At 40.7% G+C, this 13,965-nt stretch overlaps 1 protein-coding gene across 1 annotated transcript in view; it reads right to left on the reverse strand.

Annotated features, from left to right (window-relative positions):
- Positions 1–1,256: 1,256 nt before the first annotated feature.
- The window catches only part of GABRA5 (gamma-aminobutyric acid type A receptor subunit alpha5), a 294,907-nt gene continuing 282,198 nt past the window's right edge, over positions 1,257–13,965 (reverse strand). The window contains exon 10 of the mRNA XM_040336317.1: positions 1,257–2,671. Within this exon, the coding sequence (XP_040192251.1) occupies positions 2,342–2,671 (330 nt within the window). The 3' untranslated portion in view covers positions 1,257–2,341. The remainder of the gene's footprint in view (positions 2,672–13,965) is intronic.

Raw genomic sequence — 13,965 nt, forward strand, 5'->3', positions numbered from 1 at the left:
CAGACATTCATAGAGCTGTCGATTTACTAAAATCAAATAGGCTGTTCACTTTACAAGAGAATCTTACTTTGCAAGGGAATTGTCCCATAGCTTAGTAAATGAGGTGAAGTGTGTCTAATGTCTACCATGCAATCACGTGCAAGCAGAAAAACTGCTGTCTGAAACAGTCAACAAAATAAACAAAATTCAGCCACGCTAATAGAAACATTCCAGTCCACTCAGCTTCTGGTGATGGCCCACGTGAGTGAGTGAGTGAATAACTTGTATAGCGCTACAAATGCGAACTAAATCGCCTCAAGGCAGTGGGCATCAATTTTTTTCCATTCTGTTGACCTTCAGAATAGGTGTGTCTTGAGTTTTTCCTGAAGGCCAGGTGATCAATTTCCATTCGGATGTTAGTTGGTAATGCATTCCATAATCGCGGTCCTTGGACTGCAAATCGTCGTTCTCCTTTGGTTTTGTAGTGGGCTTTTGGAATTTGTAATAGTTTTTGATTAGTTGATCGCAGAACGCGATTGGCGTTTTGTTTTTTTATTTTCTCTCTTAAATATTGTCGGGCGGTTATGTTTACACATTTGTGCGTCAGGCAAAGGGCCTTGAATATGACTCTGTCCTTTACGGGCAGCCAATGTAGGGATCCCAGGGATGGGCTGAGTGGTTCCCAGGGTTTTTTTTCCTGTTACTAGCCGTACCGCCGTGTTTTGGACGACTTAGAGATGGGCAATCTGGTATTTTGGGAGTCCAAGTAGAGGGAATTTGCATAATCTAATCTGGAGTTAATGATTGTTCTTACTACCACTGCTAAATCTTCTTTTGGGATGAAGGGAACAACTCTGCGTAGGAGACGTAGCAGATGATGAGATCCGCTAACTACTGATCCTATTTGTGCATCCATTGTCATGTCTGAGTCAAAAATGACTCCAAGACTTTTGACTTTGGTGCTAGCGATGATGCTTTGTCCCAGAATGGGTGGTGGTGTCCAGGTAGTCCTGGCCAGTCCTATCCTGTTTGCATGGAGTTGAAGGAGTTCTGTTTTTGCTCTATTGAGTTTGAGGTGACTATCCGTCATCCAGTTGTCTATCTGACTAAGGCATTGTTCTAATACGAGGTGTTGGTTCTTTTTTCCGTCATCCGCGTAAGAATGATAGAGAAGGCCTTGATCATTAATAATTTTTAAGAGTGGGCGGACATATATGTTTTCTGACACTTTTCATCACGCAGCGGTGCACGCAAGCTCTTACTGGGACTGCTCTCCACACATTTAAAACAGACTTACATTATTTTTTGTCACAAAAAAGTTTTGCACTTTATTGATGTGTTTTGTAGCACCCCATTTGCTTTTAGTAAATCAATTCCATCATGGCGCATTTAGGGCCTGCGTTGACATGTTTGGGTTTGTGTCGATGGCGTCAGCTTGACATCAAATTAGGACACTTCTGAGATCGTTCAGAATTCATTGAAATGCGCATTTGACTTGCACTTGACCCCGTTGAGCAAAAATTTGTTGATACAGGTTTGATAAGGTTGCTCCTTCACTGAACTTTGTTGTTAAAAACATTGACATTGTAGACATTGCTGGCACACATTTTGCACACAAATGTAAACCAGACTTCTCTTTTCAGACCTTGTGGAATATTATTAAATCTCTATTGAAGATTCGTTCACAAGTACTGTATATAGCTATGCAGTCAGCAATGATTATGCTCCATGTTTAGGGTGAACCAACATTGCTAAGAAACCCCTTCTGATGACTGCTGCTTTTTACATTGGTGTTTATCTACAGTGGTGTTTATCTACAGCCTGCTGTTGGGGCTCAAGGTTTTTTTTTGCAGGCTTCTGCTAAAAGTAAGGCCTTTACAAATCAATGAACTTATTCAGGTTTTAGGAACGATCAAACATCAGAAAATCCAGTTTTAACCCAACATATTCAGTCCATCCTGGGTAAATTCCACAAATAGTGCAAGGAACGGTAAGGGCTCAATGGCTTATTTTAGGATAATTAAACCTAAAAGCAAAATGTTACAAAAAATCAAAAACTACTAACATTCAGAACTGCAAGGCCTTATTTAGATTTGCGTTTGTGGGGCAGCAAAAAATGTGTAGTTGAGCCATGTTTCTGTCCCCCACGGGGAGACAGGGATGTTTGCATTATGATGCATCAGCTTTTTGGTGTTTTAGTAAGCTTTTCTTGCAAATATGAGGTAAAATAAAAACATAAATGTAGCTATCAACTATTGAAGCAAACAATAAATGAAATGCTCCACACATAGAGTAAAAATAAACAAATGTCAAAGCCAAACTGTACAATTTTCATTGGTGTAGTCCATTGCAAGGATATGGCTTAGATATGTATTGGCAACACTGTGGAGGATTTGGACGCAGCAGCGCCCTTGATCACAGGTTCCCTGTTCAAATATGTAGCCCAGTAAACCAAATTGAAAGTTCCAAACATGACTGGAAAGACTATCCGAGACATCTTGTCAATCTTGCTGACACTGTTGTAAGTCTTTTTAGTTTCAGGACACTTCTCTTCCACAGCCTTAATGTGTAAGGGAGCAGCGTTTGAGATGACTGATGAAGACAGGTCTTTTGAAATGTTTGGTGTGTAAGTAATTCTTCCTCCACCATATGTGTTGATGGGCTTTCGTCCAAGAGATTCTTGCTCTTTTTTCTGTAAGGTAAATGGAAATATAAAATTTTTAAATAAAGTTGAACTTGGTTTCTGATTTTACAGTAAAACTCAGCAGTACGTTCCACAACAGAAAAAAAAAATAAGCCCATCTTTGGGCAGAGATCTGTCCCCTCCCATTTCACCCTCCTACTCCCTTTCACTTAGGCTAGGTTCACACTGCTGCAAATTCAAAATCGCGGTAAAATCTCGATTTTTTTTACCGCGATTTTGCGGCTGCGATTTTGCCGCGATTTTGCCGCGATTTAAGAGACATCTGTGCAGTGTTCAATGTAAATCGCGGCCCGAAATCGCAAAAAGTAGTACAGGAACTACTTTTTGAAATTGGTGCAGCGCCGCAGGTGCGGCGTCGCACTGATTAGGACAGTGCCATTGCCGACAATTGCCGGCAAATGTGCCGATTTGAGATGCGATTTGACATGTGAAATCGCATCTCAAATCGTACCCATTGTGAACCTGGGCTCTATCAGCAATTGTTAATAAATGAATATCTTAAGAACATTTTTTTATACTTCTCTTAACTCACAACTTCTGGGAATGGTGAATGGTAGATCCAGTGCTGAAGTCTGTGCCCCCAACACTACAGTCTTCTTAATCCTGAGAGGACCCTGCTGTTAGATAGCCAATAAGAAGTGTCCATGTCAACCAGTCAGTAATGTGGACACCTAAAAAAGGACCCACCTTATCTACAGGGAAGAATATAGAAGACTAGACAGCCAAGTTTTAGTTGAGGTCTTCTTTTTAACTAACTCAGTGATTAGTTGGGGGAGGGAGGCAAAAGATGGCAGATGGGGATATTTCTGAAGTCCAGCTTTAACCTCTTTAAGCAGGCGCCACCAAGCCCGTTAGAGGTAGAGAGGGGTATTACCACGCTGCCGCAGGACTTGGAAATGGGAAACTAAAGGGAAAAAAGGGGGGAGGTGTGGGGGAACGTGAACAAAACAAGGGGGAAAAAAATGTACTGCTGTGGCACTGTAAGTGTATCAAAACCAAAAATAAATGAATAAAAAATAGTGCTGCGCTGTAGGGATAAGGAATTAAATACATCTCATAAATACAGTGCTAGATCAAAGAAAGGTTCATCTAAACAATATTACAATACACGACTTCAGTGATGCAAAATAACAAATCCAAAGTGAAAATAATGTTGTGCTAGGTGAATAAGACAGCTAACTCTGCTAAAGCCGCAGGGATACAAAACTATACACATAGGTGATAGCAAAACATATACAGTGAAAACAACGTATGTGTTCATGCAGGAGCAGCGAGCTAGACGCTACTGGAACGCATGTAATAAAGTGCTGGTACTGGTGCCAAGTGTTCATACATATAGTGCTTGCCGGGGAAAGGTTCCAATTTCCTAAAAGGTAGTGCAGATGTCCTCTTACCTTACTGCTGTAATAGTGCTGCAGCACATTTTTTTATTCAAGCCCGTTAAAGGGTTTAGGATGTTGGAATCAGGGCAGGGTTTATGATCATGTGACCGCCGTGGTTGGCTGTCATGGCGGTCACATGATCAGAAAGCTTCCGATTGCAAGCAGCGACTGTCAGCTTTCCGTTAGCAACTGTGTCAGGAGCACTCAAGGTGCATGCTATTGACACAGCTGTATACCACCAATTCACACAAATATGCAGCCACTTTGCACCAAGGCCCATCTGCCAAGAGGCCGCATATTTGGCATCAATGGGTTAAATTCAGGATGTGAAAAATACAAACTCTTCATAGTCTTATTCTTCATGAAAATAATTACAAGTATCTTTTGCAAAGTCTGCAGCTGGTGAGCAGGCTGAGAGCAGAGGTCTGTGTGAAAGAAGGGATCTCTCTGTAGAAGTCTGACAAGAACCTTTTAGTCGGAGCTATAACTAGACAATAAGCAAAGATCATGTTCCTTACTGGTTGCCTAGCTTTAATTCAGCAGAGGGTTTGTTAGACCACCGTAGAGAGACTATTACTTCCACACAGAGAACATTGGTCCTTCTCTGAAATAAACCACATATGCATGAGAATATTTTCAATTAAAAGAGAAAGACTTTGCAGATAAGTTTATTCAGTACCCTAAGTTTTAAGATGTGTTTTAAAAAAATTAAGAACTTAGGGCCAGATTCACCAAAGAGATACGACAGCGTATCTCCTGATACGCCGTTGTATCTCTGTGTTAGGGCCGTTCTAACTATGCGACTGTTTCATAGAATCAGTTACGCATAGCTAGCCCTAAGATCCGACAGGTGTAATTGAATTACACTGTCGGATCTTAAGGATGCAATTCTAGGCCGGCCGCTAGGTGGCGAGAATATGCAAATGAATACTTACGGTGATCCCCGAACGTCCGAACGGCCCGTCGATCTAACTCTACGTCGTTTCCGTCGAGTTGCGCCCCGTAAAACTAGAGCTGAGCCCTAGTTGTCCTAAGCCATGTTAAGTATGGCCATCGTTCCCGCGCCGAAATTTAAAAATCAACGTCGTTTGCGTAAGACGTCCGTGAATGCGCAGTATGCTCGGCGCGGGAACGAGCCTAATTTAAATGGTGCCCGCCCCATTTGAATTGGGTGGGCTTGCGCCAAGCGCATTTACGATACACCACCGCAAGTTTACAGGTAAGTGTTCTGAGAATCAGGCACTTACGCTGTAAACCTGCGGTGGTGTAACGTAAATCACATACGTTACGCTGCCCAGGAGCAACGTAATTATATGTGAATCTGGCCCTTAGATGTTAATGGGAGTCTTCACAAAGCTGCAAATTCCTTTTTTTTTTTATTTGCTGTCCATCAAAACAGGTGCAAGTCTTTTCACAGTAACAATTTCCATGGAGAACTGACAACATGCGGTCCTTCCTTGCTATTTTTTGACTAGCTCAGTGTCCTATGCATATTTCAGACTCCTATAGACACCAGTTTTCTTGCCCGTACCTTTCTGCAGGTTTCTAGGTAAAACTACTTCAATACATAGGGGGTTATTTATGAAAGGCAAATCCACTTTGCACTACAAGTGCAAACTACAAGTGCAAAGTGCACTTGGAATTGCACTGAAATTGCACTTGGAAGTGCAGTCGCTGTAGATCCGAGGGGGACATGCAAGGAAAATAAAAAACAGCATTTTAGCTTGCATATGATTGGATGATAAAATCAGCAGAGCTTCCCCTCATTTCAGATCTACCCCTAAGATTTACACCGACTGCACTTCCAAGTGCACTTTCAGTGCAATTTCAAGTGCACTTTGCAATTGTAGTTTGCACTTGTAGTTCAAAGTGGGTCTGTCTTTCGTAAATAACCCCCACAGTATTATCTTTGTATTTAGATGTTTTTCCTCAGGTTTAGGTACTTCTTGAAGCATTGTCTGGAGTTCATGCTAAATTTATAAATATAGCAATATGGCCAAAGTGATTCTTAGAGCCAATAATGGCAACCCTGTATTTCTATCAAAGGTTTCCTTTAAGAAACGACACAAAGCTAAAAAACTATTTAAATAAAACTAGTGCTACACGGATAATTAAATCTCTTTACTACTGAGAGATTTAACCACGTGTTGACAATCATCTTATTGGCAGGGCATTGATTCCAGGGTGCCACAAATGTGGTAGCCAAGAGATAAAATCTCTCATTATCAAAGAGATTTAATTGTCCATGCACCCCTAGTCGAAATCTACAACTGGGTGACATTATTCTTAGCACTTTTTTCAATCTATTCTTGTGCAATGCCAACAACATATATTATCAAGTTTATGTAAAACATAGCATTGCACTATTTATGATAAAAACTAGTCCTGATCAGGGGCGGACTGACCATTAAGGCACCCAGGCACTGCCCAAGGGCCCCATGCCACTAGGAGGTCCCATCAGGGTTGCCAGGCTCAGTAAAACCAGGGACAGTATGTAAAAATCTGTGTTTTTTTTTACATCTGTCCCTGATATGTCCAAAACCGACATGCTTTTGATGTGAAAATCCTGAGATTTTAGCTGCCCCGCCTCTGTACTGCCTCCTGGCTTGTTGGCCATTTGTAAGTCCGGGGGCCCCATAATCTTCTATTGCCCGGGGGCCCCATGAGTTGTCAGTCCGCCCCTGGTCCTGATACTGCTCTCTCTCCATAATATAAGGGCAGAATATTGTCTTGCGGTCCACAGTGAGAACTGAAAACACTGTAACCGATAAGAATGCAGGAGGATCAAAAGATTTTCTGCACTTGAACAGATGTAACAAAATGCTTTAAATTGTATATTTAACCACTGGGTCTTCATCTGTCTATAGCAGGTCTTCACCTGTGAGGCCACATATATGCATACATGCAAAAGTTGGTAGATCAGGGTTTGATCTAAGTCAGTGTCAGGGTTAGGCTTCACAGTCAGGGTATTTTAGGCAGGATTTTAATAATAAAACAAATATATTCTTTAGTTAGTATCATTGTTAGTTATTGTCACTGTCAGTGTATTTTAGGTAGGATAAAGAAAAAAATGTGCACGGTTGTTTCTGGACCCTACTATGGGTACAAACAACAATTAACATACAAATACTGTATATGGTATTGCTGTGATTGTCAGGAACTAAAGAATATATTTTAGTTTTTTCTTTGGTGGTAGGTTATGCTAATAGCAAGAGATAGAAATGTAAATATATATATATATATATATATATATATATATATATATATATATATATATATATATATATATTTTTTTTTTTTTTTTACTATTTTGGACCAGTTATTTTTTTTCATAATAACAAATGTCAAAGTTGCAAAATTGTGATCAGGCATTCATAATTTGTTTTACACTCTATCACAAAGGAATTAAATGTGAATAGTAAAACAAGAAACAAAAAATTAACATAAAATAATAACTGGTCTTTGTGAGTTTTAACTGTGGATTTAGCTGATTGTATAAAGTTCATCTTTAATTGGTGTACCGACAGACAATTAGAGGACCCTAACAGTCCATTAAATTAGAAAAACTAAATGTAGGGTTGTCATGGCCTGATACCTTTGCAATTTCGCCATGATAGCGTATTGTTGTGAGCTTGCCTTTGGTACAGTGGTCTCATCAAATAATCAGATCTGATTGTTTCAAGGACCACAAATAGCAAACTATTCTTGGAGAACGATCCACTGGAGGACAATTGGCTCTTTTCACATTTTGCTGCTTAAATATGTTGTTAGTGAAAAAAACTTTCCTCAGCAGCTTCACATACTAATCATCTCACTATTATAAGGACAGAGTTTAAATTCACCACATGGCATTTTTATATTTAAAACAAACTGTAGCAAACTGACCCTTAATGTGAAGTGCAATAACAATTCATATCACACAGCTTAAACTAGTGATGCATCTCCAGACATTTCAGACTAGCTTTAAGCAATATGACCCTTGCTGTGATATGCAATAACTGTTAAACAACAGGATACCCTAGATATTTATGTTTTATTTCTTTGATGTTTATAGATTCCCTGTTTTTTTTCCTCTCATATAACACATGTTCTATTGATCTTTTTTGCTAGTTTTTCCTAGTCAGGGAGAGGTGTGATTTGAATATTAATAATTATAATTTAATTATAATTTAAAGAGTATTTGTAACCTCTGACTCCATCAAAGTAACACTGAGAAAGAATGTTATAAATGTTTTCTTAGTAGAAGCAAAAATAAATAAAAAATAGCAGCATTGCACTCCTAATCATAGAAGAAGAAGAAGAAGTCAGAATGTATTTTATTTTGAAAAAAAAACTCTTTAGGGCAGGGGTGCCCAACCTTTTGAAGAGCAAGGACCACTTAAGCAACTTGGTAACCAGTCTCCGGCCACAATGAGCGGAGAAGGTGGATGGCAGCCCACTCGGCTCTATAGAGCCCACTCTTCTCAGCACACCAAACTCACAGGTAACAGAAGTCTATTGCTCAGTGCAGGTAACCCGCAGGTGCACTTCTCTGCACTGAGATTTTAGTAATAAACGTACCTTTAATAACAGTATTCTGATCAATTTTATTCCATCCCAGAGCAGGAGGTTGGGGGCCACCTCAGAGGGCTCCGCGGGCCACACGTGGCCCCCAGGCCACTGGTTGGGCACCCCTGTTTAGGGCCTGTGTACATAGGCTTCTGTTTGAGTCAAAACCTTTTCTCTACCCAGAAAAGTCAGTGGGAAAGCAAAAACTTCTTGAAGCAGGTTGGTGCAGTTTAAAAGGCAGGCAAATGCATCTTTTAACACGTTGAAGCATCTCAGAAGTGTCTCGATCTGATCTCAAATGCAATGCAATGTACCTGAAATCAAGCTGTGTTTGCTCAGTGAAACATGCCTTATTTGAGCCACATTCTTATTAAGTGGGGTACTTAACCATGAAACAACAGATTATTCTCTTTTTTTTTTCAAATTAATTTCAATTTTTTTGTGTAATATAAACCACAGCAGGATCACTCAAGAATATCACGAGGAATAAAGATGTTATGGCTCTATCCCATACAGTTTTTTCCCCAAGTAATCCAATCTGTTGGAAGTAAATTAAGAAAAGTGAAAGAAAAAAAAAGTAGAAAAAGATAAAAGAAGGACTTATATATAGTGTACATATAAGTCGTAAGTCCTAATCTGGCCCGGCGTATCTATGCGACTAATTCTTAGAATCAGTTACGCATAGATATCCATTAGATCTGACAGGCGTAAGGCTCTTACGCTGTCAGATCTTAGATGCAATTTTTTTCCCGCCGCTAGGTGTCGCCGACGTCGTTTTCCCCGTCGTCTATGCAAATGAGCTATTTACGCGAGATTCCCGAACGTACGCGCGGTCGACGCAGTGAATTTACGACATTTCCGTAGCATTTGCGACGCGTAAAGTTGCGCCTGCTATATGAGGGGCAACCAATGTTAAGTATGGCCATCGCTCCCGCGTCGAAATTTAAAAATGTACGTAGTTTGCGTAAGTCGTCCGTGAATGGCGCTGGACGCCATTTACGTTAACGTTGAAACCAATGATGTCCTAGCGACGTCATTTAGCGCAATGCACGTCGGGAAATTTTAGGGATGGCGCAGTACGATCGGCGCGGGAACGCGCCTAATTTAAATGATCCACGCCCCCTACCTGGATCATTTGAATTAGGCGGGCTTGCGCCGGAGGATTCACGCTACGCCGCCGCAACTTTACAGGCAAGTGCTTTGTGAATCAAGCACTTGTCCGTAAAACTTGCGGCCGCATAGCGTAAACAAGATACGTTACGCCCGCATAGTTTTACGCCAGGATACGAGAATCTGGCCCTGAGAGTAGAGTAATCAAACCTCACAAATATTTTAGAAAGGTATGGCTAAATTTTTTGCATTATAATGTACCTCTAGGTAAATATATTCTGTGTTTTTGTTTTGTTTTGCCTTGTTGTTGGATAGAGTTATTGCTGTCTGTGTCTCTGTTTGGTAAGGTACCTCTGTATTTGCCCTGGTGACCATTGCTACAAAAACAGAAAATGATAGGATATCCAACATTTTTATCCCTTCCATAGGACTGGTATTCTTAAACCTAGAGATCGATACTACGTATGTACACATGTTCTACTGGCAGCCAGATTGACGATAAAAAAAAAAAAAAAAAATTGACCCCACTCCCTCCGACATTGAAACTGTTGACATTGTACAGATCCACCACACATAGGCGCATACCCAGAAAAAAGCTGAGCTAATGTGCATTTTACAAGATGCACTGACACCAGCGCAAATAATGCAAGAAATAGATAGCAAACAGTGATCACACTGTGAACTTGGTAAGAAAACAAATGGGCCCTAATTGGTTAATCACAGTCCACCAAAAAAGTCCATAGCAGATTGAATAATCATGGTCTCCAATGTGAAAGAAAAATAATCCCAACTCCTGAAGAAAGTGATGATAGAAGCACCTCCACCTCACACACTGACTCTTACCGGAACTCTATGATCTCTTATTACAGGGGATCATAGACAGCAAATAATAATGGTATCCTCACAGCATATCACCAGACGGGGACAGTCACAGAAATGGATGGCCTCAAGCGGTATACTGATATATGTTTAAAAAGAAAAGAGAGCTCCTATAGCATAAGATCCTCAAGGTTTTTAATAAGATAAAAAAGATGGGGGCATATTCTTAAAGATCTGAGGCGGCGGAACGTATGTCCTTTACGTTACACCGCCGCAAGTTTAAGTGGCAAGTGCCTGATTCCCAAACCACTTACCTGTAAACTTGCGGCGGCGTCGCGTAAAGTCCACCCGCGCAAGCCCTCCTAATTCAAATGATCCTGGTAGGGGGCGTAGATCATTTAAATTAGGCGCGCTCCCGCGCCGATCGTAATGCGCATGCTCCGTCGGGTAAATTACCCGACGTGCATTGCGCTAAATGACGTCTCACGGACGTCATTTGTTTTGACTGTAACGTAAATGGCGTCCAGCGCCATTCACGGACGACTTACGCAAACGACGTTAAATTTTCAAATTTCGACGCGGGATAGACGGCCATACTTAACATTGAGTACGCCACCTAGGGGGCATGTTTATCTTTACGCCGCGTATCGCTTACGGAAACAACGTTAAAACACTACGGCGGGCAAGCGTACGTTAGAGAATCGGCGTGACTAGTCATTTGCATATTCTACGCTGACCGCCACCTAGCGGTCAGCGTAAATATTGCAGCCTAAGATACAACGGCGCAGGCCGTCGTATCTTAGGCATGTTTAAGTGTATCTCAGTTTGAGAATACACTTAAACATAGGATCGGACTTACGTTAATTTACGGCGTAAATTATTTGAGAATATGGCCCATGGACTTTAACAGTTGTGCATGTGTGGGTGAGTGGTCCCGATTGCATACTGTTGTGTTTGGGGCCATACACCTACATCCACACCTGTCAAGTTAGGACCTATGGCTGTGTTCGTACAGCTGCTACGTCCCCATAGCGTAACATAGGCTGCTTGAACACAGCAATAGCCCAAAAAAAAGCGAGCCACAAACCTTGTTTGCACACAGAACTTTATTAAGTCCATACAAATCTTTTAGATTTAGCAGGGATTTTGTAAGTTGCTATGCTATGTTTGTGTCCACTAATAATGATTTTAGTGTATTCTTATTGAAAATCCTGTTTGGATATTTTCAGGGGGGAAAAGGGGGCCTGCCAGGTAGACTGTATGAGGCCCCATGACTTCTAACAGCAGCCTTGTTGATGTGGCTCATGAGGAAATTGAGTTTAACACCCCTGCACTAGATCATCAATTCTCTCCACCAATAAAGCATGGTGCTTGGAGATTTCTAGCAATTTGTTTTTAGTATTTTCAATTCCCCTTCCAGAACCATGACCCTGGATTCCGTTTCCTACAGTTATTGTTCTTGAACAAGTATATCTTGATGTACGACCCAGATGCCTTTAGTAATGACATTTACCTCATCTTGCATACTGGGCATTAAGAATTTCACATAGGTTGAGGCAATCTGATATAGTTTGCATCCTCCTCCTCATCTGAGGAAGCTGAGCTCTGATCATCGCTTTTGACAGCGTTTTTATGTCATAATTTGGTGAGATATTTCTCCATCTGAGCCAACCTATACTATTGGGATAAATGTCCTACATAGAACAGTGGCATTATGTTGTAAAATCCCTCAGAGAAAACAGAGGCTACCCTTTACTGCTACTGAGTTAACGGATGCTTGAACTAGATGTTCCTTTTTTTTAATCAGAAGCCTTGCTAAAAAAAAAAAAACAGTTTAGCCTAAAATAAAAGTCCATTTGAACATTAAAAAAAAAAAAAAACCCCTATATGAATGAAAACCACAAAATATCACCCATCTGAAAGATAATTCTAACACTAAAAGGGACTGCTGATTTTAAATCAACCACAAAATAAAGACAAAACAGTGCAGTTGTGTAACTGACCCTCATTTCTCCCTATGCAGTTTGTCAGCTTTTTATAACCCTTCCCTACAGCAGCTTCCAATACACGAATACCCTGGTTGCTCTGTACCCCCTTCCCCATTTTTACAGTGAGGGGGCAGTATTGGCCCGTATAGGCCTGCTGCCAATAGTTCAAAGCCATGCAGTGCATCTCATTTAAAAAAAAAACCTCCCTGGTGAATCTGCACAAAAATTCCACAGAACCGCAACTCTCAGGCCCCGTACACACATCCGAGGAACTCGACGTGCCAAACACATCGAGTTCCTCGTCGAGTTCAGTGTGGAAGCCGCCGAGGATCTCGGCGAGCCGATTTTCCTCATCGAACAACAAGGAAATAGCAAACATGTTCTCCTTTCGGCCCTCCGAGTTCCTCGTCGGCTTTCTCGCTGAAAAGTGTACACACGACCGAGTTTCTCGGCAGAATCCAGCTCCGATCGAGTTTCTGGCTGAATTCTGCCGAGAAACTCGGTCGTGTGTATGGGGCCTCAAACCCAAAAGATTTGCCTCAAACACATTGAAGTGCTGAAACCGAACCTCATTCTTACATATCATTTGCAATCGTCCTTATATATGATCAGCTTAAAACCTGTGTATAGTTGAAGAACTTTAGAAAAGTATGTCACTGCACATTTGCTTAAGGCAAGGAGCACAAAAAAAATAAAAAAAATAAACTGCATATGATTTTTTACAGATAAATAAAGAAACATCTTAAGGGACAATGGTCTGTTGTGTTGGTCCTTCAGGAAAAAAAAATGTCTATGTATGATTCCATCATACGAAATAACAGCTAACCCTGTCTCATGACAAGTAATGTTACTCTGTGGATATTAAAGCTATTAAAGAACAAAACATAAAGGCAAGGGAGAGCAAGGGTCTAAGGTGAGATTTCAAGCTGAGGTTTGAATGTGACCTTTAGAGCACCCTGAATGCCCTGCAGAGCGCAGCTATAGAAAGATTTGACCTGTTGACAGAATGACATTTTTGAAAATGGGAAGTTATGAGAAATGAACAAATATTGTGCTCTAAGAATGTCCTCTTATAAAACTTTAAAGTGTCCCCTATATAAAATTCTCTATTTGTGAAATAATATGTGTGTATTTTTTATTTCTTCATAGCATTTGGTCACATTTATTTCCCTTTTTTAACAATTTCCTGTTTTGCTGTGTTATTTGGCTCAATTTGCAGACATTAGATAAAGGAACCTCTAAGCAGAATTAAAGGGGTCGTAAAGGTACAATTTTTTTTCTAAATAGCTTCCTTTACCTTAGTGCAGCCCTCCTTCACTTACCTCATCCTTCGATTTTGCTTTTAAAAGTCCTTATTTCTTCTCAGAAATACTCACTTCCTGCTGTTCTGTCTGTAACTACACGCAGTAATGCCTCCTGAGGGGGGAGAGGGCGA

The sequence above is a fragment of the Rana temporaria genome, chromosome 2 (assembly GCF_905171775.1).
Source record: "Rana temporaria chromosome 2, aRanTem1.1, whole genome shotgun sequence".
Lineage (NCBI taxonomy): Eukaryota > Metazoa > Chordata > Amphibia > Anura > Ranidae > Rana > Rana temporaria.